The sequence below is a fragment of the Aptenodytes patagonicus genome, chromosome 15 (assembly GCF_965638725.1).
Source record: "Aptenodytes patagonicus chromosome 15, bAptPat1.pri.cur, whole genome shotgun sequence".
In the NCBI taxonomy this organism is placed as follows: Eukaryota; Metazoa; Chordata; class Aves; order Sphenisciformes; family Spheniscidae; genus Aptenodytes; species Aptenodytes patagonicus.
In genome coordinates, this window is record NC_134963.1 from 10,794,089 (window position 1) to 10,820,747 (window position 26,659).

The 26,659-nt window shown below is 37.1% G+C and overlaps 2 protein-coding genes across 3 annotated transcripts in view; one reads left to right on the forward strand and one right to left on the reverse strand.

Annotated features, from left to right (window-relative positions):
• The window catches only part of PI4KA (phosphatidylinositol 4-kinase alpha), a 65,098-nt gene that overhangs the window by 24,972 nt on the left and 13,467 nt on the right, over window positions 1-26,659 (reverse strand). The window contains exons 14-26 of one of the 2 annotated variants that reach the window (XM_076353308.1): window positions 25,636-25,768; window positions 24,862-24,957; window positions 23,934-24,117; window positions 23,087-23,190; window positions 21,905-22,073; window positions 18,100-18,150; window positions 4,510-4,618; window positions 3,825-3,961; window positions 2,755-2,888; window positions 1,646-1,728; window positions 1,315-1,385; window positions 1,073-1,197; window positions 524-605 (exon numbers count right to left, since the gene is read on the reverse strand). In XM_076353308.1, the coding sequence (XP_076209423.1) occupies window positions 524-605; window positions 1,073-1,197; window positions 1,315-1,385; window positions 1,646-1,728; window positions 2,755-2,888; window positions 3,825-3,961; window positions 4,510-4,618; window positions 18,100-18,150; window positions 21,905-22,073; window positions 23,087-23,190; window positions 23,934-24,117; window positions 24,862-24,957; window positions 25,636-25,768 (1,478 nt within the window). The remainder of the gene's footprint in view (window positions 1-523; window positions 606-1,072; window positions 1,198-1,314; window positions 1,386-1,645; window positions 1,729-2,754; window positions 2,889-3,824; window positions 3,962-4,509; window positions 4,619-18,099; window positions 18,151-21,904; window positions 22,074-23,086; window positions 23,191-23,933; window positions 24,118-24,861; window positions 24,958-25,635; window positions 25,769-26,659) is intronic. The other variant, XM_076353310.1, reaches the window with a different exon arrangement.
• On the forward strand, window positions 6,047-15,105 carry SERPIND1 (serpin family D member 1). Its single transcript, XM_076352968.1, has 5 exons — window positions 6,047-6,114; window positions 8,168-9,039; window positions 12,821-13,094; window positions 14,049-14,193; window positions 14,601-15,105. The coding sequence occupies exons 2-5, from the start codon at window positions 8,184-8,186 to the stop codon at window positions 14,790-14,792; spliced, it is 1,467 nt and encodes a 488-aa protein (XP_076209083.1). The 5' UTR covers window positions 6,047-6,114; window positions 8,168-8,183; the 3' UTR covers window positions 14,793-15,105.

The following is a 26,659-nucleotide window of genomic DNA, read 5'->3' on the forward strand; positions in this document are numbered from 1 at the left end:
TAAAGATCCAATGCCCTCTCCTCAACATTTAGTACAAAAATAAAATTCTATAAAGCATTTCCATCTTCAGAAATACTAGTATGTAATAAATCCAAGGAATATGGATACCCATACATAGACTGGAAAGAGTATAATCTGACAACCATAATTCATAAAAAAACCCACAAACCAAAAAAACACCACCAAACTTTTATTTCAAATGAGACAGTTCATCAGTTACAACCCAGAACTGGTAACCCAGTGTTTTATTCTTCATGCTAAATTTGACTTTCTGAACCACATTTGACAACTTCCTAGCACTAGTTTACTGCCTATGAAATAGGTGTGCAAATGCACTCCTTACTTCACAGAACTTAAAATTAAGATTTTATCAATCTTAGTGACGAAAGCAAAAACAAACAAAGAACTCAAGTAAGTATCAAATAAATGTAAAACAAAGCAAAAAAACCCCAACAGTTCTACGGAAGAAAAATGGAAACATGTATTTTATTTCCCTAATAGCATTACTAAAAAAGGAACTTACTGCACTAAGAGATAGTGACAGTGTCTGCAGAATATCTAGCATAGTCTTCAGCACAGTTCCACTCCACAGCAAGTGAGGAAATCTAGAACAAGACAGGATTCAGAAACGCAATAACCATGGACAGCTGAGGAAGGAAAGTATTTTACCAAGAAATGGAGCTGCTCAAAGAGCTAGCTATATACATCACTGGGCAAGCTCATACTCAACAGAAGTCACAAAGCTTGCCATGGCTCACAACAGCCTAGCTCAATACAGAGTCAAAAGCTCTTTAAGAGCAAGCTAAGCAGAGCTGTTTCATAGGAGTTGAGATTGCATTTATTTCATGGGCACTTTGCTTTGCTCCATCCATGGGAATACTAGGCAGGCACAGACATTTTAAGCAGGGGTTTCAGAGCCCAGGTTAAAAATACTATGGAATGTCATTTTTCAAGGAGATGTTTCAGCAGAAGTATCAGCCAAGAAATCCACTTGACCGTCATCATCGATTGCGTAAGTAATCACTAAGCAGTCAATGTGAAAAGAGAACAGGAAAATTAAATCTATACTCACTTGTCTACCAGACCAGATAAGTATTTGTCTGCAACTCTCCGGATCCTCTTGTGAATGTGGTTAAAATTCACCAGCAAGAACTGAGCATGTCTCTCCAGCTCTTCTTCGTTCTCCTTAGTTTTAGGCTAAAAAGCATGCCAAAGACAAGTATGAAGCTCTTAAGGAAAAAGACAAGCACACTTTCATAAACTGAAATGAGAACATTTATACAAATTTAAAATTTTAGTTTCCATGTAACCTACTTTATCAGCCATCATTGTCAGGAAAGCTTCAAACACCTTATCAGCAACAGCTATCACACACTGCATCATACCTGAAGAATTGAGAGAAGTGACAGGTTTGATTATGAGAATTACATTTGCTTTTAACAGGTAAAAAGTGTTTATGTTTACTCAGCCAACACTGAACCGAGCAGTTTCAAAACAAAACCAGCATTCTTGGCAAGAATAAAGCAACAGCAATCTAGTGAACGTGATTAATTTTGTTATATAGTTGCTTTGTTTTAGTTTTGCATGCCTGGAGATAACTTCCTAGTATCTCAAGTTGCGAGATAACCTAGACATGTAATCTTACCAGATTTGTCTTTTTGAATTGCTTTATCCTCAAAATAGCAAAACATAACTTGGAAGCGATCTTGGTCAGTTGAACGCAACACCCTAGGAAAAGAAGAGTTTTGTGGGTTGGGTTGTTTTGGGTTTTTGTTTCATTTTGTTTTTCTTTTAAACATCTTCAACAAATCTATGTACTTTAATGCCACAGTACACACCACACACATACGGTCATGGTTCATTTCATGACAATTTTAACTCTCTAGTAAGTGTGATATTGCTATTTGTTTCTACATTGAACTAACAGGGCTTAGATCATAAAACGCTGGATTGTCACTGAGAGAATAACTTTCACACCTCAGGAGTGGGAAACATGATAATGATGCACTTATACAATCACCACAAATGTATAAACATGGCACAATCTTTGGCATTTCTATAGGCTTTGCATCTGTTGAATTTGCATATGATGGAAATATCACTTATTAAAAAATTTTTTCTAAAATACAGCCATGATGTTTCTGGAAATGGTCGTCCCTGTTCTCAGTTATCATCAAAGTAAAAACGTGGTGGAGAAGTTTCTTCCTACTTTCCTCATTGCTAGACCTCCACCTCAGCTTTCAGCTACACATGTCTTTGAATAGCAGTCATAAATACACTTTTAAAGAAAAAAAAATAGTCTGTGAATTCAGTATGTTTGATTAGTACAACCTAACACACACTACTGAGGGGGAAAAAAAAGTACACTACAAAAAAAGAAATTTCTCAGCTCCCACTAATCTTGTAGAATAGGCAAGTGTCTACACTGTCCTCCAGAGGTGCAAGCACAAGACTCTGTGCAGAGGATACATTACGCTTGCAAGACATTCCTTTGAAGAACCCTTTTGTCCATCTTCTATTAGTTCCTATACAGAGGAGATCCCATTTTTGGGGCCCTACTATATTATTCCATCCTTTTTATCTACTCTTAAGGCATTTTTGCACAGATGAATTCCCAGTCTCGGAATCTTCAATAGAGCTAACGTGACTCAAAATACTGATTCACATTTATCTTAGTGTCTGGCAATTCTGACTTGAACATACAGAGTTTTTATTTTTTTTTTTAATTCATCAGTGAAAAAAGTATATATATACCTCATATATTCTAGGCGGTAAACAGAAAGGAGATAGGTAGACATGGCAAAGTCCAACTTATTGATCAACGCTGACACTTCCGGAGGAGGATCCAAGAGATTTATTATGGTACTCCGCAGTTCATTTAATTCAGCCTAGAGATGAATACATGAGGTTATCTGAAGTGCGAGTACTGTATCAGTTTGTGTTCTGAAAACATTTGCTTTCAGCTACTACTCTTTTTACTTTTTAACCTTTGCAAACAATATGCCAGGATGCCTCTGCCCGCAGACTAAGACCAACCTGCTCTGACTCAGCAAGTCACGATTCTTCAAATACAGAATTAAACAGAGTTAAATGCTGGACTCAAGCTCCCTGCTGAAATAACTGGCATAACTGCATGGAAACTAGCAATGAAGAAATAAAATTCCTACACTAAATGCACGTAATTTTGATCAATATCAACCTTGTCCATCTGAAACTTCAAGAGTCTCGTGCCATTTTTTGATGTCACAGAACTAAATATCTAGGCACAATGCAGATTTCCGTATTATTTGGGAGCCAAAGACATTTCATAAGCTGCAACTCTTAAATCCACTTTACACTGCTACCACAAACAGTCCTCAGGTAAAATCTATCCTGCAAACACCAGGGAGAGAGAAGTATACCAGTACCAAGCCAGAGGATAAAAAGGGAAAAAGCTCACTTAACATTTATTTGAAAAACTGAACGTGTTGTTTCCTTCCAAAGTTTGTTGTGTTTCAGGTTTTTTTTAAATAGTATAAATTTTGTCTGTCTGTTACAAAACGGATGAAGAACTATTAAAAGGCATCCATCTCCACATAGACTTGGTTTCCACACCTAATCAAAATAGTGTGGCTACCACCCTAAGCACTTGTATTAACACTCAATAAAACTAACCCCAAGTCATTTATGTACACGCTGTCACATGAGTAGTGTAAAAAAGCTGTTTTTCACTAATAGGAGGCAGGTTGAATGGGTATTGTGCTATTTCAATATATCATGGTTACTATATCATTTAACTCTGACGGACATTACAGAAGTAGGTAATAGAAGAAATTAATTCTTACAGAAGTCACGGTATCATTCTTCATGGCAGAATTGTACTGAAGAACAGATCGAAGTGGTTCTTTGCTGGGAAACGTGAGTAATGGAGACTTGGTGGCAATTTCACATACACCTTCATACCATTCTTCTGGCCAGAGACCTGAAGCACAAGTATAAAGAGAAAGGTGGGGTGGGGGAGAAAAACAGTATTAAGATTCACAAAGCTAACCAGCATTATCAAGCTTTATACTACTTCCCAGGGCCAATTTTTCATGCACTTAAGCACAAACACTCAACACAAGTGATCCGTGTTCCAAACATAATAAACATGTTTCGGTAATTCCAAGTGAAGTTTCTCACTGGATAAGAAGTTTCTACTTGATTACCATTGTACCCCATGTTTCTGATCTTCCATTTCAGGAACTTAGCTATCAAAACTCACACTTAACTAAGGCTAACTGCTATATTAGCTTAGGGAAAAAAAAACAAACCCTAAGAACAAATTGTACTGTGCTGAATCTCATAGCAAAACAGAGTAAAGGTGTAAAATCCTACCAGACAACTGTCATGTAAGCTGTTTGCTTTGCAGTGTCTTTATGCCTATAAATTTTCTTCAGCCTACTGTGAATGGTTTACATACAGTTACACGCACATTCATCAAGAGTTTATATGTGACTAGCAATGTTGTTCTCTCAGAATTTATACTACCTGATCCTTCCACAGCAAATCCCATCAGCACTGAATACAACCAGAAGTCACGGAACAGCTTTTGCAACCTGGGCTTGGCCTCCTTGATAGGTGGCAACCGTCTAGTGAGCTACCAAAGAAATAAAAATTAACATCAGAAAATGATGGGAGTTACAATAACTTAATTCCATGCTAAGGGATCAATTCATGTACCTTCTTTACTATGATTTACGAAGGTAATATTCTTTGTCATCTATGAAAACTAGTCTCACGTTGCTATTGTTATATTGAAGAAAATTAGATCTTGTTAGAATATCTTAAATGCTAACATTTGAGATGCCTGAAGTAACAATTTCCTTTGTTTTGCACAAGAATAATACCATGCTGACACAGTAACCTCTGAAGAGAATACATAATATTAGTGTACTATCAACTGCAGACAGGAAGAGACCACACGGTCTTTTAAACTGTGTTGAAGACAATGCCATGCAGCTTTGCTTCAGTGCAACGGAACTCAAAACCAAATAAATATGAGTCAAACATACTTCTGGTTGCTGTTGTTTATTGGCTTTGTGGAAATACATTGAGGCACCAATTGGGGATCTTTCATTGTTTGCACCCACGCACACAATGACATCAGTTCTGGAGAATTTACTATCTAAACAAGCAAGTAAAAGAGCATTATTTTCAACACATTTATTAAAATTCTCTGATACTTTTTGCACAAACAGCTGCTACCACTGGAGGAGCACAGTTTATACTCCCAGCCAACATGATATGCGATGTTAGATAAATTTATGTAACAAAGCTTATAGTGTGTTATCCTTAAAAGTGTTAGAAGCACAGGCAGTGTTTAAAAAGTGAAAGAAATGGCCCATTAAACTGCGAGCTTTATTCAATACGACTGTATATTATTACTAAAACTTTCTTAATAAAGTGTTAGATTCTAATCTAGCTGGAAGGAGTTTGCTCTAACTGTACAATAATTCCCTTGAGGTATGAAAGCCAGCAGTATTTCAGTGAAACCTTATATAAAGCCAACTTTGGATATATTTGTAAATCATGAAGCAGATTGTTCATTTAAAAAAAAAAAAAAAAAGAAAAAATCCCTGTATTATAGTAAAATTAATCTCAGTTTAAGCTGGTGAATGGCACTATGTTAAAAAGTTGCTTGTGCAACACAAGTGTTTGCACCAATATAACACTGACTGAAGAAGCCTGACCATCACAACCACAGAGGCCTCAACCACATCTGCAGTAAGATCCCCCCCCATTTCAGCACAAAATAGCAGCGACATGGCTTTACTAGTCATTAGCAGTCAAGTTTATGTGCATGCTTGACTTTGAAACTTTACATACACACCAATTTTTGCTCAAAGATCTTCCTCAAAAGCGAACAAGTACCTGCAAAGCCATAAAAGTAGTTCAACAAACAACATACAATTCAGCAGAGATCACTAGGCAAGGGAGGGATTTTGGCTGACGAAGTAAGTTTAGCAGTGTTTGATTTAGAGAATGTTTACTTTGGGAGATACACAAAAAACTAGCGTCAAAGTTCAGATTTAAACCCTGCCATTCCCCTTACTTGAGCTATTCAACACATCCCTTCCGTACAGTGCCTTAAAGGTAAGCTTCATTTACATCTTCTGTTATTTTAGGTACATCTGACCAATGACATATATATTGTAGAGTGGGAGAATGTTTTGCCTGTGTAAGTGCAGCTAAGCAATAACTGAACTTTGGTGAAGACGAGATGTAAAGTTGGGAACTAGAGACAGCAACTTCTTCTATGCCAAAAGTAGAAAACATTTATCAATGGTTACTGGACAGAGTATCTCAGCCGTAAGGGCCCGACTTCTGGGGGCGGGGAAAAAAAAAGTCATGAATTTATGAAGAAACAATAAAAAAAAAAGACTGACTCGAGTCCTTCAGTCAGTGTAAAACCATTTAAAAAGCATTTTCTATGGATCCTTCATCATTGCAAAACAATTCATTTTTTATACGGGGTAATCACCTTAAATGGTTTCAGGATTTCAGGCTAATTAGTTTGGGGGGAGAGTTTTGAAAATTAAACTGTTAGTTCAGTTACTTCAGTCCTGCTACAACATGTTTGAAAATATTTTCCTTCAAGCACTGGTTTTATTCACAGATGTGCAGGTATGTATACCTATATATTTTACTTCCACAGAACAGCTCTTTGGACTATTTGCTAATTTAAAAAACATTTAAATCAACGTATTAGTAAGATTTTTGTTTTAACTGTATTCAGTGTTTTGTCCTAGATTAAATTGTAAGTATTTGCCATTTTACTCAAAAAAGTACTAGCAACAGAAATTGACTTTATAAAGTCATCAAGTAACTTTCTAAAGAAGTCTGAGCAAAATCCAAGACTCTGGCATTCAGACACCCATTTCACAGTTTCAGTTGATACAGAGTTATTGAACACCTACATTCTGGTCTTTCTTTGACTGTCACAGGAAGGAATTACATTTTTTCATATCTTTTTAAGATCACTGTAATTACTGCAAACCAATATTATGGTGAAAAGTCTCTCAGACCCACTTCTTGGTACGATGTTTTACAGCTGAGTAAGGCTGATGGATTCTCTTCAAACAATAAATATCTAAGATAGTTCTTGATTTTAAAAATAATTGAAAAAAAATGCAACGGTCCAGTACTCAGTAGATGAAGAGATTAAGTTCCCCTTTAGAAAAATGCAGGTTCTACTTAAATATATCCTCACACAAAAGAAGTGAGGTTAGAAATCCAGCATCAGGATAACACTAAGACTAGAGAAACAAAGTTCTGAATAGGAACTTAGAGACTTCACATCATGAAGAAAACAGAGAGCTCATGTTGTGCAGTGCTACACAAAAGTAAACCGAAACAAAACGTAACTAAACAAAAAGCAGAATCAAGCCAATCCTTCACAGAAGCAGCAGATGAGTATACACAGCTGCAAAAAGTATGCACAGACGTGTAGTAACACACCTGAGTAAGACCGTGAGCAGGCCAGGACATATATTTATGTCTAATGCTTCCCACAGTGCAGTCCCACTAACGTGGGACGAACGTATTTAGTGCAAATACATGTCTTTCTCCAAGTTTGTTGCTACATCCCTAGATATCCTTTATTCCATCAAATTTCAGCCTTGTTCTTCTAAAAATACTCCCATAAAACTCCCATTTTTGTTGTAGCTACAGGATGTCTGTTTTCAAATTCTTCAGTACATCTCAGCCTTCTGGTATGCTCCTGCAGTGGATGCCTAGTCCCTCCTCCTACCAAGCTCAAATCTTCAAACTTATCTTCACGTTGTATTTTTAGCATACACTAGTAATGCAGTTAGCACACATTTTAAGTGTTACAGGTTTATAAATAAAGAGTCCCACATATTTTAGGTAATGAGTTTGTTACTGCTGAAATATGCCAATAATGATGTCTTCTATGGGAGGAGGTCAACCAATTCTTTGGCAGGCTGGAGGCATTATGTAAGCAAAACCGATTACCAGTAGAACAGATTCATCCATTTAATTGAGCTCTGTTCCACTAAAAAAAATGCTGTCGAATAACTATAGACCTTCTGCTGTGACAGAATTCAGCGTGGTCCTAAAATTAGGGAATAGATAACTAAGATTCAATTACCCTATGCTCTCTCAACTGTGTCATGTTGTCTTCCAGGTTTTCACCCGTCAGAATGAAATTCCTATTTCATTTGCTTGCCTTTGCTCTCATCATAACCTCCACATTTTGTGGAGTCAAGGACTTCACTGAGCATTTTGAAAGCCTTAAAGATGCACAGCCACATGAAAATGGGACCTATGATATGCCAAACTTACCACCCGAGTTCCACAGAGAAAACACTATCACTAATGACTTGATTCCTGAAGAGGAGGAGGAAGAGGACTATCTAGATCTTGACAAGATACTGGGTGAAGATGATTACAGTGACATTATTGATGCTGGCCCATACATGGTTTCTGAAATTCAGCAAGGAAATATTCTTGAACTATTCCAAGGCAAAACTAGAATCCAGCGCCTCAATACCCTCAATGCAAACTTTGGCTTCAACCTTTACCGCAGTGTGGCAGACAAAGCCAACTCTTCAGATAATATCCTCATGGCTCCTGTTGGCATTTCCACTGCAATGGCTATGATTTCTCTGGGTCTGAAGGGTCAGACTCATCAGGAAGTGTTATCTGTTATTGGTTTTCAAGACTTCATCAATGCCAGCACCAAATATGAGCTCATGACTGTTCATAATCTCTTCCGCAAACTCACTCATCGGCTATTTAGGCGCAATTTTGGTTATACGCTGAGGTCTGTCAATGATGTTTATATTCAGAAGGACTTTTCTATTCTGAATGATTTCAGAAACAATATGAAAACATACTACTTTGCTGATGCCCAACCAGCTGATTTTTCGGATCCTAACTTCATAACTAAAACAAATGAACGCATCTTGAAGCTGACCAAAGGATTAATAAAGGAAGCTCTTGTGAATGTAAACCCTACAACACTGATGATGATTCTTAACTGTCTTTACTTTAAAGGTAAGAATCTGTTATTTCAATCTTGGCAATGGATTTTCTCAGTTTGCAATTCACTGCATACATCATTAGAAACCCCAGACTGAACTTAAATCCAGTCTACAGTTCAAAAAAGCCTACCGACTCCCTCATTAGAAGAATCTCTATTATTAGCCAATTTTTTGCACGTTTCTGTAGCACACTGATGTTCCAGTCATGCCTTGAAGTTAGTGGGTATTGTAAATAAGCATTTGCTGTATTTGTACATCTAAAACCTTATAGTCTAAAAGTGAGACTAAAAAACAATGTATGAAGGCAGAACAGCCTCAGAAAGCATGAGCTTTGTAGGAGTCTTAGATGATGAGGTATTACTTCATGTGCAAGTTATTAGTCACACTGAGTCCTGCTTCAAGTTATTGGCTTCACTGAAATGGTACAGGCTGATTTCAGTTAAAACACTTAACAATTCTGAAGTATTCAGGATTTATAGGAATGACTATAAAGAAGTTTAGCTTAAAGTATCTGCTTTTTATATGATCAGAGCATGATCCTTGTCAACAAGCCTACACAGGGGACTGAAGAGAAGAAGCAAAACAGCATTGTTCTAAAACTAAAAACAAACACATTCACTACTTGGAATATTTCAGTATGAACTGCCTGCTGATATGGGCTCCTACATGTTTCACTATAGGCTGAACAGTTAAAGAGGCTTGAAATAAAGACTATACAATATATTATTATAAATCCTTATTTTCAATTTCTTTACATTTAAACTAAGAATCTGTGGTGAGATTTTCAACATTGGTTATCTGCCTCAAGTTGAAAGTTTGGTAATTTTTCAACAAACTTTTAAAATGGTATTAAATGAGCAAAAGGTGGGAGGTGCCAATGAAAGAGGAACTAAGGAAAAAAAGGAGATCTGTTACTGACTAAGATGAAAACCAGATGGAAGGTGACTTAAAACACTGGTAAGAAAAGACAGATTAGCACGAAAGGATAACAATGTTTGGAAGTACAACATACTCCTTTCCATAACTTATAATGGAGTTTCTTTTTTCCAATTATGTCCCTGATTCCAGGAAACAAATGCTAAAGGGCGCTCTTACACCTGCCTTCTCAGCGTTTGATTATAGGAATTTATAGGAACACCATTCCTGTAAATCTATGAAACGTACCTTTTCCCACTCACTTGCAAGGCATTACTTCCCTGAATAATGCCACGTCTCTTTAAAAGATTTGAAGCACTCATTAGCATAAGATCCAAATAATGATTTGACAGATCCCTATTCTGAAGTACTATCCAAAAGGGACTTATTTATACCCTTAAGTACATCTCTGATGACCATATCATATTAAATACATGGCTTTACTGTCCATCAGACCATCCTAAGAAAAGGATTATGCAAAGTGAAACAGAGACTTTTTTTCACAATTTGGTCAAATTTAAAATGCATTGTTTTACTCTGAAGTTTTTAAATACTTGTGCTATCTCAGAATAACAAAAACACCACCAAAAATTAAATAGCCTTAGTATTGGATCTCTTGAGTCAGCAAGACTAAAAAAACTTTTGGCTTTTTCTTCTCCCCATGGAGTCCTGTTAGTCCAAATTGCCTTGGTGCTGTCTGCTGAAGGCAGTAATTTCTAACCCTCAAAACCAAAAAGATCCATTCTATACCACTGTCTCCCATTCTTTCGTCTTATAGTGACAGTCTCCTGGTAATACTATTTCGAGTGGAAGTGAACTTTTTAAAAGCAAGTTCTGCTCCTAGGTTTCCTAGTTTCCCCACTAGTCTTCCACAAATGCTAATTTTTGTCCACATCTTTCCACTTACAATATTTACACTGTATCATTGCAGACAAGCTCTGTTAAGCCCTCAGAGCTAAGAAACCTATGAGTACACATCAGGTACGCAGAGATGCTCAGTACAAGTGATACTGAGTAATGGGATACTTGCCAAACACCATGAAGTCTCAAGCTCCTTTTATATTAAATACCATCAAGAAACTATTGGAAACTGTTCACGTCGGTAAGAAGCAAGTTTTATCTTGTATAGGTGTCCAGTCTAACTGAGATCTACCCTCCATTCTGCAGAGGTCTGAACAATCATTTATGAGCTTCCTATCAAGTAGGAGCTGGTTATTTTAGCCATGGTAGGTCATGGCAGCTTTTGATAACTAACAAATTTTGACAGATCCAAAATTGGTTCTGAGATTCTAGTCACAAATGCAAGAGAAGTCAATCAGCGGAGACAACATCTGCCACCACAGATGGGTCCAAAAGACATCTCGGTGGGAAGATTCAAAACAGGAAGTCACAAAAGTCAGTAAAGTGCCAACTGGTTTCAGCTGGCCCCAGAAGACCACATGCCTCCTGCTGGAGAACAGTATTTTACCCCAAGACAAACACATCTGCAAAACTGAATTAAAGAAAAAAGTTCTCCAGCTCCTCTCTTTTACTAGGAAGAGCTGATAGATGTCTCCCATTCCTCAAGTGACAACAGTGCTGCTGAAGCTCCCCTGACCCACAGCAGCTTCATGCCTTTAGCTAGCTAGAGTCCTACACCTGTAAATTCTGCTCCCTGAAGAACAGCCAGATGATGTTTTTTCCTGAGAAGTGAGACCATTTGTTTGGGAATACTGTAATTCATTTTACAGCCCATTCCCTTCAGAATATTAACCAGTCTGATCACTTCTCAAACTGCTCCCCATCAGCCCAACACATGAAGAAACTATTAGAATGAAAGTTGGACTTAAGGGGTTTTTTGTTACTTCACAGTCAACTTGACAAAGTCACACTGAGGATCTCAGAATCCCTTGCAACCTTTTAAAAAAAGGTTACTGATTAAGGTTAAATTTGTAGTGTCTCCACACAGTCACAGCCATACTCCCCATGTACTTGCTTGCCAACAGTGACCTAAAATCCAGAGTTTTAACAGGAAATACCAGTACCCCTATTTCCACTATAAAATTCTAACTTTGCCCATTAAGAAAAAAATTAATGTTTTTTCCAGAGCTTTGGTTCTGAAAAGAGATCAATAGGAGCATCACTTTAGAAAAGCACCTTCTTTTACACAGACGATAAATATTTGGGGTACCCAAAGAATCTTCACATACAAAGATTCAAACCCTGATGGCAAATCTTTGAACTGCAAAACAGGTTGAATTGTATTCTTTGGGCATAAACCTGTCAGATGACAGGCTCATGTAGGTGTGCTGAAATCACATCAAACTGGGTCATAGAATTAAGCAGTCAACACCCAAACTTTTCAGGATGTCCTAACACAGAAAGTTAACTGGCTTGAATGGACTAAGTCAACGTAATGCCTTCAGCATACTATCTGTTATGCAAAATGAAAACAGCCATTACTTAGCTTGGTGTTTCTAATGCCTGAAACAGTCTGGTTTCAAGTATCAGAGCTCAAAAAATATAGGTGAGTCAGTTGTTTCGCTAGGTGCGAACCCTGTCAAATATTTTGCATCTGTTTTAACTTCACAATTTCTAGGATCCTTGCAGAAAAAAATAGTACATACCAAGCCCTTTCAAATTTCCAGTTTGTGTTTACCTGCTTTTGTAATTCAGAACATTCAAATCAGACAAATGTTAAGTTAGAAAGAAAGTCAGGAATTTTAAAGTCACTTTAAAACTTGTCGTCTTAGTCAGGCTTAATTGAAACCAACAATCTCCTACAGTAATTCCCAATTCATATGAATTAAAACTTAATGTAAACCGTTATTCTGGGGATATTTTATTAAACAAGGATCTTGGGGTTTTTTGTTTATCTATCTTCTGCATTGTATTAACAGGAACTTGGGAGAATAAGTTTCCAGTGGAAATGACAATGAAGAGAAGTTTCCGACTGAATGAGAAGCAAACAATAAAGGTTCCTATGATGCAGACTAAAGGGAACTTCCTAGCTGCTGCAGACCCCGAGCTAGATTGCGGTGTGATCCAGCTCCCGTTTGTGGGGAACATCAGTATGCTGATTGTACTTCCACACAAACTCTCTGGCATGAAAGCCCTAGAAAAGCAGATAACACCTCAAGTGGTGGAAAAATGGCAGAAGAGCATGACAAACAGGTATCTGCTGAAAAGTACATCTTGTAAAGTCTTAATGTATTTTCTTGATGAGATTGACAAGAAGATAACATATGATATTTTGATTAAAAACATTAAACCTAAACAAAACCCCCCAAAAGATGGGATTTATTGAATTAAAAATCAGGACCAGTGATCTCTCAAAATTTAAATGCCGTCAAGAAATCAAGGATGATTGAGGTGGAAAATTCTAATGGAGTTCCAAAATTCTTTCTATTAAGTGTTTAATGTTGCAGATTTAAAGAAAAAGTTCTTACTGATAAAGTTTACAATGAGGAGGAAAAACAGGAGCAATAGCAGGTTATTTGTGCAGAATAATCTTGATCATATGGAAAGCAGCCCATGTTCATTTCAGCACTATGCATTTCAACATATCTGTTGTGTAAAGGCACACATTCAGTAATCAACAATGGACATCACAATTACAGGAGAGAAAATATTATATAGCCTCTCTTGTGCAAGATGACAGCCTAGGTGGTATCTGTCTTCAGACTTGATGAAAAGATAAAAAGGCCTGATTTGATGTGCTATTCAGGAAGCTAACCTATTTCTATTGTATACAGTAAGTGATAAACATCCAATTTAGTAGTCCAGAAAATCTGACAGTTCAACATTTATTACAAGCATATCCAGCCATGTACTGAACTGCTCAAAGCCATATATCTTATACCTATAAATAATGTAAAACATCGTAAGTGAAATATTAAATTGACAAACTAACAGTTTTGGGAGGAGAATTAATTTTTTAAAGCACAGCTTAAAAGTAATGATGCCCAAGTTTTGAAAGTAAAAGTACGGTAAACAGTCCTGTACATTTCTGTGTCCTGCTTGCTGAAGACAGCAAAAAAGCCAAACCACACAGATATGTAAAGCAAAGCAGTCATGCAAATATGTATCTCCTCAATGATTCTTCATTTTTGTTTTTATTTTTACTAGAACAAGAGAAGTGGTTCTGCCTAAATTTAAGCTGGAGAAGAGTTATAACTTGATTGGTTATCTGAGATCCATGGGAATAGAAGAACTGTTCAATGAAAAAGGCGACTACTCTGGTATATCGGATGAGAAAGTCACTATTGACAGGGTATTTACTCCTCTCCTCTTTCCATTTCCTTTCTGATTAAACCATATCACCTGAAAACATGACAACACAGTAAAAATAATTCAGAGTAAGCCAAAATAATATTTTTTCCTCATCTTTCCTGGAGGACATAGAAGGGATGTGGATTTCTCTGCATGTCCTTGTCTATTCATATAATGAGGAACATGCTTAATCAGATGTCAAAGGCACTAACAAAGTGTTGTGGTCAGTCAGGAACAGGCTTATTCACAAACCAAAACCAAAGGATTGCTGCTGCATAGGAACTACCACAAGGGAGCCACGTGCAGGACCTGGCGGGGGGGGAAGGCTGTGAGCACATCATTTGAGTATACTTAGGAGATCCTCAATTCCTCTTTTGTTTGTTTCCCTTTTTTTGTTTGTTTAAACAGTTCAATCATCAAGGCACAATAACTGTGAATGAGGAAGGCACAGAGGCTGGAGCAATAACCAACGTCGGGTTCATGCCTCTTTCTACTCAGATTCGCTTTATTGTCGACCGTCCCTTTTTGTTTCTGATCTATGAACATCGTACCAGTTGCCTTCTGTTCATGGGTAGAGTTGTCAACCCAGCCAAGTCTTAAAAGCAGAGAAGACCTCCAACACGCTGTTATACATGGGCTGTATAATTACACGTTAATATACCAGTATCATAAAGGAAATTTTATTGTCATATTAGCTAATACAAAAGCCACTGGTATCAAAAGAAAATATATTATCTACAGGTAGTTTCACATGAATGGACTCATAGCAGTAGATAATTTGACTGCAATTTAAAATGGTTAGTGCCATGTATCAATACAAGTGTATTAAAAAAATAAATCACAAAGTAACTTATACTTTGTGTTCTACTTCAGTGTATAAAATGTAATCAATAAAACATTTAGACTATCTGGATTCTTGAAGTTTAGCTCTAAATGTGTGCTAGGATGCCTATTTATAATAAATAGGAATAAGGAAATCCTGAATACCTGACCAGTCTTAGAAACCTAGGTCTCTCCTGGATATTTTACATAATCTAACTTGAAAAAGAGTAGGTGTCTACATTCTTTCTTTTGCTTGCATCATTTAACATTCAGTACACTGATACACACAACGAACCTTATGGACCACTGTACCAAATAAGAGGAAAGAAAAATGTCTTGGAGAAATGAAATACTAAGGGATCCACTACTTTTCCCCAACCTAACTTGTATCGTTTCAATACAGTTCTCTGATCTTCATCAGTACAAGCGGTATCAGAATTAGGCCAACCAGATATAAAGATCACTAGAATACCTTTTATAGTGCAAGCAGCTAGCAAAATGCTTTTTTTCACTGGCTCAGTATCACCTAATCCTCTCTACAAAAAGAGAGTGATTTATAGCAATCACGTTTGTTAAGAATTCAAATACACTCTCCATACTTGGTTCAATGGGCAAAACCTTTCAATTCTTAAACTAAGACTGTAAACTTTCTGAATCATTCTGGTAACAACATGAATGCTGTACAAAGCCTGTTTCACATTTGAAAAAGAGAAAAATTTATCTGTGCTCTGTAGCATATTACTACCTACCCGGCACAAGGAACAGAGTTGCACCTTCCATTCAAGTTATTAAAGCCAATGAACATACTCACCTTTGCATCATACCTTTTAAAAAAACGTGCCTCACAATCCAGTGAGCGTATTTTTATTATTATTTGCAGTATCAAATATTGTATCCATCTAAATATACTCATATTCTAAATTTGTCTTATGTTAGCGGAAATATGCAAATTAAGCTATAAACCAAGTTATTTTAAGGATTAGGAATTCTCTTAAAAAGGTGTTTTCCAATATTAAGTTTAACTTATTGATTTCATTTTGGGTTTATATACTGCCATTTGTAATTTTGCATCTACTACAATTATTTGCCCTATACACAAAGCTTTTTAACATGACAGCCAGTGAAATATCGGTATTAGATGATGAAGGATGATGAAGAGCTGATATTGAATAGGAAGCTCAGATGCTTCTCTCTATTCCTGTCTCACATTGTGCTTACTTATAAGCCCACCATGTGGGGGACAATTTTCAGTATTGAAGGTTCACAACAGAAATCATTAACATTCATATACACATTTTATTGTTTTATCTATATTCAAAAAGAAAAGCACATTCCAAAAGAAAAGCATATTCAAAAGATTAAATATTCATGCCCTAGATTTAATTAGTTTACCAGTGATTAAATGAGCTGGAGCATCCGCAATATGGTTTTTTTGAGATCTAAGTAACAGGAATTATTCAAGGGAAAGAGGTCAAGCAGAAAAGCACATCAGCTACTGCTCAAAACTCATGATCTTCATACATTGTGCAAGAAAGTCAAATATTTGCTTCAACCACCATAATGTAACCATTAACTCTTGCTTCAGATTCTGGCACTACCTGACTCTATTTAAAGGTCACATTGGTTAAGAAAAATGCAGTTATCACCAGCTATTCAGAAAAAATATATCATCAATAAAAATTTGAAACAGAAAAGTACGCCCATAACTTTTACGTTAAGTCTCTAACAAGCACTAATCTTTTCTCAGTATGCAAGGAATGATCCTGCTTTCACTCACATCAGTGTTGGCATTACTGACAGCGAAAAAATACTACCCACTAGAACATATCTCTCAACACAGGACTGGCTAGTTCATGCAAAAACTGAGCAGCTGTTGAATAGCAGAGATCCAAGACATTTATAAACACATTTCTGTAAAGCTAGGATCTGGCCCTTGTGATCACTGCTGAATTCAGGAAGCGCTTATGTTGGAAACTGGTGGAAGAGACAGGGGAAGGGAAGGAACAGTTCTTTGATCTTTAACTGGTGCTAATTTTAGGCTCTTCTCTTTGAAAAGCTTCAGTAAAGAGGTTTGTGAGGGCAGGGTATGAAATGAATTATTTTTTTCTGCTTGTTAATGGATGTGCAGTATGAGCAAGTTACAAGTAGGCATGCCTACTGCAAGTACGTAATACATTTTCCCCTTTTGTCCCACTAGCTGGGCAGGAAAAGTTCCACAGAAGAAATCAACTTCAGCAGGGGAGAAAGTGACATGATGCTTTTTGCCCTCCAGTAAGTTTAAGTTTGTCTACGGATCTTTTAGACGTGATGTTTTTTGTAAAAGCTACAGCAGTTAGGCAACTAGTCCTGCTGACTTGGAAACCCAGCTCAAGTGTATCAAATTTTCTGTTGGAGATCTAGAATAGCTGCACATCAATTTTTGGCTGAATTAGTAGTTATACTTTGTTAAGAAAAAATCTTCCCCCAGAAAAAGTTGCCATCTGAGACCAAAAACAGATATATATCAAAATAAATGAATCTGAAATGGACATCAGCATCCTTGCACATTTCCTAAAATGCTTTCAGCATGACAGCCAATTCTAGTTTCAGAGGACACAGGACACTTCCTCCCCTTCCTCTCCCCTTTTCTCAATGATTCTTTTTTTTTTTTTATTTTAAGAAGCAGAATTCACTGTGCTGCCAAACTAGGATTCATTTTTAACTCTGTTTCTATTAACTTTTGTTTTTTACTTTTCTCCTCAGGCCACAGATGCGTGCTGTTTATTACATTGCACGCCAAACACTATTCAAAGAAATATCCCCTGGGGTATTATTTAGCTCATCAATCTCCTGAATACATGACTAGCAACAATCTGACCCTGAATCACAAAAGATTAATTATTTTAAGAGATATGTCATTATTAAACAAATGTTTCCCCCCTCTTAGAGCAAGAAATATTATTTTACAATACTATTATATTTCTCTTGGATGCTTACTTCTGCACTAGTTGTTAAATCAAACCATTTGACCATGAAATAGCACTGATATTTGATATACGTGAGAAAAATTATTCTGTTTGCAACAACCCAACCATTGGATACTCACCACAGCAATAACAGGAATAAGCACACCCAGATTCCCTGCGCTACTGGAGGCCTGGAAAAGAAAAAGGAAATTATCAAAACATCTACAAAAGCATTTCTAAAATACCTGCTACAAGACATATTTCAAGCATCGAACATTCCTACTGTCTATGCAAATGAAAACATACATTGCCAATTACAACTCTGTATCTTGCAAATAGATGTGCACGAGGTGGCCAAGAGAGCACCCCAGAAATCCACAGGACTGGGCACACCCTGGAGTCTTTCAACAAAGCTTTTCAGGTGGCTCCTCACAGACGACTGAAGGGATTTTCTTCCCCTTCCAGCACAGGGTCTTCTATGTTTGGAATTTAGATATTATACCTTGAGCTAAAGGGGCGGGGGGGAAATATTCATTGATACCACGTCTACTCTGACGTCCAACAACTGCAAGAAAAATGCTCACACTAAATGGGTGGCTACAGACAAGCATCAAATGTTTACTAAAAGTCTCATTTTACTACCAAAATGAAGCCAAAAATAACAAGTCTGTAAAAAGACACCATTTCCAAGAATTTATTTAAGCACGGGGAGCAGCTTTTTCCATTGAAATATAAGAAGCATAAGGAAAATACATATTTCCTTTGACTTATTAAGACTTTTTTAATTGCATTCTATACAAGTGTGTTTGTTCTTGGCCAAATACAGTGTTTAAGAACTGAAAACATTGACTGCACACAGCACGTTGTCTCTCGCCTTCTCTGAGAAGGCAAACAGTGACAGCACAGATACCATGCTCAGAGACATCTCCTCTCTAAAATCTTTCCCTACCTCCCATATCCTTCCACATTGGATTTGGGAGGGAGAGAACTCTCCAGCTTCCTCCTTACAAGACAGACACCAGGTAGAGAGACCACTGGTCCCACAGGGAGGGGGCAAGGCAGACATGCTAACAGGGTACAGCTTTGCATGACGTGGAATAAACCAAAAGGAAACAATTAAAAAAAAAGAAGAAAAGAAAAGAGAGAGAGAGAGAGAAACAAAGCCAAATAGTCTTCAGATGAAACAATAATGACACAACCCAACTAAAACACATTTTAGCTATCCTTCCTGTAGTGTCCAAGATAAAGCAAAACAAAAGATGGACCCTTAAATATTTTTGAAGGGAATAAAAGAACAGCACTCACATCACTCTAAGGGGTAGGAACAACTGGAAAAAGTCACTACATTTTTTTTGCTAGCATCAGGACAGTCCACTGACATGACAAACTGCTGCAGAGGCAGAGTAGAGGTGCAGGCTAACTGCGATAGCCAGAACCCAGCACATGACACCAACAGATAGAACTGTAGAAACTCCACTTTTCTACTAGCATTTTTGTTACAAAAATGGAGTATCAGCCTCTTTATGATAATATATGGCACTGAGGATGAAGAAGATGCAATGACTTCCATCCCTGGGCATAGTCAGGGGACATTCATGTTAACTATCAGCAATAGCAAAAAAAAAACCAAACCAACCCAAAAAACAAACAGTTATTTTTCTTCCCCTCACAGAAGCCACTTCTGCATGGTTGAAAAATCTGGTTTAAAACAGAACAAATAACCCACTGAAGCATTTTAATGGTTAGCAAGCAAATTTAAGTCCATAAAAAGGTATGCTGAGAAGCAGAGGACATAAGCAAGCTATCAAAGAAAAAAATTGCTTTTTTGGGGGGAGTACAGCATGTGCGGTGTTTTACCTACTTTATCTCTTCTTGAAAATGACGTAACCCAGTCTTCAGAATACCTTTCATAACATTTACTCTACGTTGAGTAAAGAGTGTTCTAGTGAAAACTGCTATCAGTATCTTCATAATAAAGAAACACTGCCTCCTAGCTCAAATCCATGTTAAATCAATCACACATTTTTCCGTTTGCAGGTGGCTTTAAGTCAGTGCAGCAGTCTGTCTCCCATAGTGATTCCAAAACTGAAACAATAGAAAAATACTCCTGAAAGGAGGAGGGTGGAACCTAATTTAGAAGTGCCATTTTAGAGCAATGTTTACAATCTGTTTTTCACCATTTCAGCTCATTTATCTGTGGTTAAAAGAATCTATGAAAACCGTGGAGAGAAATTATCCACCATAGACTTCATGAAAAGCAGATTCTAGACATGTCCTAGTTCCCTTTTAAGGGAAGAGTTGGCATCCCTAATTAAATGCAGTCTATCTTCAAAGATTCATTTCAGAGGGATTTACCAAAAGAGTTCACCCATCCCTTAAAAGGATAAAGAAAGAACTTAGTACTATTAAAATGTAGTATGCACAGGAAGGGGAGAAAAGAGGTTAGAAAGAAAAAAAACCCACATTGTTCCCCTCAGTACTAGGAAAACGTGCCTATTTCAAAAGGAAGTGTTACCTATCTGCCCTAAAAAGCGGGGAACAGCTCTCAAACCACATCTCTGAGAAAACTTTCCAGTATGAACAGATTTGAATTATTAAAAAACATACAAGTGTACTTTTGGTATATAGAACCACTATCAAACACCATGAGTTTTTACAAGTTATTCTAAGGAAGTGCATGAATGCCAAGAGGTTACAGCATTTGAACACTACGGAGGAACATAACTGGAGGAAGGCTCTGATTTTTATGAGTAGGAAGCAACCACATTTTGCTTTCCAAACAGCAATATTTATCTCAAGAACAAAAGTCAAGGTTAACGGCTTATTTACAAGTGTATTTCAGAGCAAAGACGAGAGGAAGGTATTGTGGGAAAAGCTGAGATTTTTGTTTGCTTCTTCAATGGAATAGGCACATCACGTACTCTGGATACTTTACTGAAATGGGAAGAAAAGCTAGTATGAAGTGATGTGAAAAAGTCTTCACATAAGAAAAAAAGCAGAGAATTCTGAGTGAATAAAGTAACTGTATATAAACTGCTCCTGCAAAAGTTTAGCTAGCATTTAAAGACATTCCTCTTTCAGACCTTCTCATAGACTTTTAAAGGCCAGTATGTATTAAACTTTACAAATCACAACTGAAAATGGCACTTAAAAAGAACTCTATTTTAAAGCAAAACCACTCAAATTTACTCTTCTGCAAAGTATTCCCACCACACAAATTAATCTAAGAGGTAAGTCTCCTCTTTCTTAGACAAGCTTTTTGAATAAACTTGCTCTCTAAATAAAGCACCCCTAAACATCAGCAGGGGTTTTTATTAAATTTGTAATTTTCACTTCACTGCACTGTTTCCATTATAAGCCTAGACAGATAGGACTGCATCAACTTGGATCTTGGAAAAAATCAAGATGCACCCACTCATAACAGCAATTCAGGATTCATCAGGATGACACAGGCTGACTACTTCAAGCTGGAGGTTGGACTATATGACTGCTTGAGGTCCCCTCCAACCTGAGTTTTCCTATGATCCTATGACACTACTAAAATTAGAAGTAGAATTCTGTCACATCTAAAGACACTTTAAGAATTAGTAAGAGGAGTTCAGTAGTCAGCATTTCGTGTTTCTCTTCGCAGCTCTGCCTCTAACAGCGCAACACTCCAGACAGTTTACTCAGCTTCACACAAAATCAGGCTCAGCAGAACAATAGGTATACTACTGCTTTATCTCAGATACTATACACAGATTCATTAGGTGTTTGAACGGCATTATAGACCTGCACTCATATTCCATGATCAGAACACATTCTTAGGTTTAAGGAAGTGTGATTTTTTTCTGTGTGTGTTAAGGGTGTGGGTTTCGTTCAAAAAGCATACAGAAGACTATGTTTAGCAGTGCCATCCATATAAATGCACAGCTGCATACAATTAAAAAACAGTGAATATCTTACCTTCAGTGCTGGTCCTTTTTCACTTGCTCTCTCACTAGCTCTCTTTCCTTCTAGCCCAAGCTGAACAAACAGTTCCAGCAAGTTCATCAGTAGTTCATCCACAAGATGTTCTCCTTGAATGTTAGCAGCAATGTTAGCTAGGGCATTAATGACTGCTAAGGAACAGTGTCTGAGAAGAAAGAACAGTTATGAAGAAGCAATTCCACAAAGTGTTATATTTTCAGTACTTTCTTCATAATGCTGATAGTAACTCTTGTAATAAGGCTGCTAACATTTTTTCACTCCGAGTTTTTTTCAGGGGGATTATTTTTTGTTTTTATGGATAGTGGCACATCACTTTATTGATAATTGAAATGCAATCAGTATTTAAGTGAAAAACTATTTGTAAACTTTGCCTCTGGAGGACATTTCATTTTTGATGCTGTCACAGCCAAAAGGAAATGACTTCCCTGTAGCTGATACGGCTACAGACAAGAAGCAGCAGAGGGCTGTGCTTCTGGATTGGGAAAGCTCTTGAGCAGAATCAGAACTAGTATCAGTTACTGTTAAAGCTGAGATTGCATTGGGTCAGACAGTATGTTAAAACATATTGACAGGAATAGTCCTCTCAGTTACTCACATACTACATTAAAAGATATCCAGCCTACCCCAACTACCAACAAAATCAGTGATAATCTTCAATTATAATAGGAACCAAAATGCATACTTACATACTAAGAATTAAATTGTTCATGGTTTCCATCTAATCCCTAACAAGTACTGGGACCGCATTTAAAAAAAAAAAAAAAAAACCACACACACACAAAAAAACCCCAATGGAACTTCCTGAGCTTTTTTAGGCTAAGAGATTAATTACTCTAGATACAAATAACGTTAAGTCATCAATGTCAATTATCATTTACAAACGTTAACTCCTTACAGAGAAAAAAGAAACTAGTAGTAGTTTCTAGTAGAAATAGGTAGTACTACAGTAGTACCTGTAGTGAAAAACATTTTTAGGAATCCCTACATTATGAAGTGCTACTATTTTTAAACTAATATATTACTTTTTAACATCAAAGAAAAAAGGACTATTTATAACCTCGTTCTAAAACTTATGCTAGGAAAAAGTGAAAATCCCTGATGTACCATAAAGGATATTCAATATCGTATTCACACATTTAAGGGACACAGCTGTGTTACCTGTATCCATGATCCTTATAATCTTTTGTGGCAGAGTAAACAACTGAGCTTGCTTTAACACTGATTTGCTGAAACAGATTCCACACCTCCTGGTAAATATATTGCTGTAAAAAAACCCAAACAAATCACTAAGTAGAGCTTATTGAACACAATCTCTCTAAAGAACAACCCTGTAAAATACACTAAGTATTACAAAGTTCTTCAGATAGGTATCTAGTCATAGCCTGAGCAACAGTTCCAGCTTCCACTAAGCACACAGTGGAAGTGCTTTCATTAGTGTTTTTAATTGCTCAAATTTCATAAAATTTATTAAGTTCTTTAACTCTGCCTTCCTGATGGAAAACTTTTTTCTCAGGCTCCTGAGTTCTGGCAATGAATTGCTCCACTCAGAGGCACAACTTACATTCAGAAAAGGTAAGTCAATTAATCCCTGTATGACTGAAGAAGGCAATCTATACTTTCAAATGTATGGACCAACAAGACTTTGAAAGTTAATTACTGATATGAAAAAAGATAATGGGCACCTATTTGGAACATAGGCCAAGTTTATAAACTTCTTAGTAGCTTTTGAAAACACTGAGTTTTTTAAACATTGGGTTTTTAAAAAAAAAAAATATTATTTTCTATGGGGACTAATGTTCTTTACAGGGACAGCAATTTACACATTATTAATTAGCTTTTGTTTCCTGATGTCACGGAGGCATGAGGATTGTACAAGCCCATATCTGTGGTGAAGAAAAGAAAAACCTTAAAAAACTTCTGCAAATGCAGTTTCTAAAATACGTTTCCTTTTAACTAGAGGAAAGGGATCATGAACTGGGACTCTCTTGGCCAGTTCTTTCCTTACATTTCCAGTGATGACCAAGCAGCCCAGCTGATCAATGATGAGTACATCAAGATGAGAAGGTGGCTGGCAAAACTTCTGCTGTAAGATCTGTAGGATGGGTTCCATCATTTTCGGGGTGTCCCTCAGTGCCACTGCAATGTGCCCTAGAGCACGAATTGTGTGGTCAGGAATCAAATGAGCTTCCCTGTTACAAAAACAAACAAAAAAACCCCAAAACCATACATGTAACTGTTCAACAGTTATCAAGACCTCCAAGCATGGTTATATTTCATGTAAGAAACAGTTCATATACTAAATTTAAACATCACTAACAGCTTTAATATTGCCACTCCATATTCCCATCTACTCCCAACATTAACATTAGAGATATACTTGCACAAGTTGGTTTTCAAAATAAAAAACAAAAACAAAAAAACCCACAAACACACTATCCAAGAAACCCACACTAACCCATGAACAAACTGTTCTAGAAACAACAGTAAAAAGAGGCAAAAGTGATCTGCAAAACATTAAGACATGACAGTCAGAGCAGCTACTATAGGACCTCCCTTTGGAGGTTTCATGGTTGGCAAGTCTCTTAGAAGTGAAGTAAGTCAAATGCCACAAGTGACAAGCTGTGTCAAGCCTTAAAAGATAGCTGAAGCCTGACAGATACAGCAGAGAGAATCACTCAATCTAGGACTCAAAATTGGCTAATACTCACCAAAGATTTGCTGATTCAATCAGATAAAAATGAATCCATACCTCTCAGTGTGAAAACAAGGATTCAGCTCTGCAAAGATTTGCATGGGAAGATCTTGACCCCACATACAAGCTCACTATCTCAGAGACACTTAATTCTAAAATAATGCTGCCCGTACTTATATCTTAGAATAAGCTTCAGGTTCACTGAGTGAAGGAAAAATTGGTTTGATGACTAACAACTTACTTATCACTCTCTTGAGAGATGTACAGACGGTTAGATAAACTGGCAAGAAAGGCCTCAACAATCACCGAATCTATAGTCAAGCCAGCTTTCAAGCATCTGGAACAACAATGAACAGAAAACTTGCTAGAACAGCCAGAGGAAAAAAAAAAAAAGGCATGAATTAAACCTTTCACTTTTTACTACTGTAAATGCACACCAGGTATAAGGGAAAAAAGTTTATACTGAAGTATAAGAACTGATTGCCTAGGAACGCTGCAGATGTATTTTAAAAAATGAGCGGAGTTTCTACTGCTGCTTTCTCCAGCAACAATAAAGATGGGGATATGCAATAAGGTAAGTTCAGAATCCACTGCTTTAGAAACTTTAATCCCTTGTCTCTAGTCACCAACTACTTGTCTTTGCTCCAGCTCTCTGTAGCTATCTAGAAGGGAAGAATAATCATTACACTGCCCACATTTGAGTGCATAACAATCCTTCTGTTACAGGAGGCTCACTCAACATGATAATCTAAGCAGAAAACAAAAACCCCACTGAGTATCAAAATGGTGACTAGCATGAATTACCTATGTAGGAAGCAAAACAATGAGACTGAATTATTATTTTACAATTAGGACATAAACAGAACCAAGAGATGTCTGAAGGAAAATGAAGTCATGATTAAAAAAGGCAAAAAGCCTTTATAGCAGCACAGAGCAGCACCTTCTGAACGTCACAATACTTTTCTGCTAGAGAAACAGAACACATGTTCCAACGTGGTGCAAGCCTCTCTCTTACCTGCAGATGTTGTCTATGGCAATGTCACGCAGCTGCTCATACATGGATGGTTGACTTTTCTTGCCAGGCATTACATTCAGAGTGGACTCTGAATGCTCGTTGGTTACACTAATCTTGATGTCATTACCACCTACTAAGAACACAGAGTATGGAAATCAACACCATTTGAAAAACCTTTTTTCCCCTGAGATGAGAGCACACAGGCAGAGCAACATCTGGTGAGTGCAAACAGCCTACTTTACAGCTCAGAGAGTTGAGCTGAAGAACTTTGGAAGTGCACGTGTTATCACTAGCTATGTAAGATATTACTGCATTTAACTATTCCTAAATTTAGTCACCTTCAGTTCTCATTTTACCTGTTCTGCTTTAGCATTACAATACAGCTTTTGCATTAGTAAGTGATTTAAATTGAACATTTTCTTTTTGGAAAGAAAAAAAAAATTTGTTGTTTAAAAACAACAACAAAAAACTTGCCAAATGCCATCAAGATGGTCATGGGGCTGGAGCACAGGACCTGTATGGGGAGTCTGAAGAACACAGCCTTGTTCAGCATGGAAGAGGTGGCTTTAGATAGACCTAACGGCTGCCTTCCAAAGTGTAAAGTAGGTTACCAAGAAGACAGAAGCAGGCTTCGTGGGAGAATGAAACACAGCAGACATAACGTGAAACAAGGGAGGTTCCAACTGGATATGTGGTTCCCCCCCCTCCCCCCCACTGTGAGGATAATTATGCACTGGCTCAGGTTGTAGAATCTCTGTTGCTGGAGGTTTTTGAAGGCCGATGCAGACAAAGCTCTAAGCAAACTGCTCTGAATTGAGTGCAGGACGTTGACACAAATAATACAACCTTCAATACTGCAGTATCACACTACAGTTGTTGGTGATCTCACTCAGGACAAAAGTGCTTCAGATAACACTACCTTGGTTTCAGTGGAAGAGGCACAACAACATTGCTGCTAGGATAAAATTTAGTTCTATATATACTGCTTGCCCTTAGATACACTTCTACCAGAATTTGATCTGCA

Bases quoted from the DNA above. Each gene is read 5' to 3' on its own strand.
- SERPIND1 (XM_076352968.1), top strand. From the start codon at position 8,184: ATGAAATTCCTATTTCATTTGCTTGCCTTTGCTCTCATCATAACCTCC. The intron at 9,040-12,820 runs GTAAGAATCTGT...TTGTATTAACAG, and splicing joins TAACTGTCTTTACTTTAAAG to GAACTTGGGAGAATAAGTTT. The intron at 14,194-14,600 runs GTATTTACTCCT...TTGTTTAAACAG, and splicing joins AGAAAGTCACTATTGACAGG to TTCAATCATCAAGGCACAAT.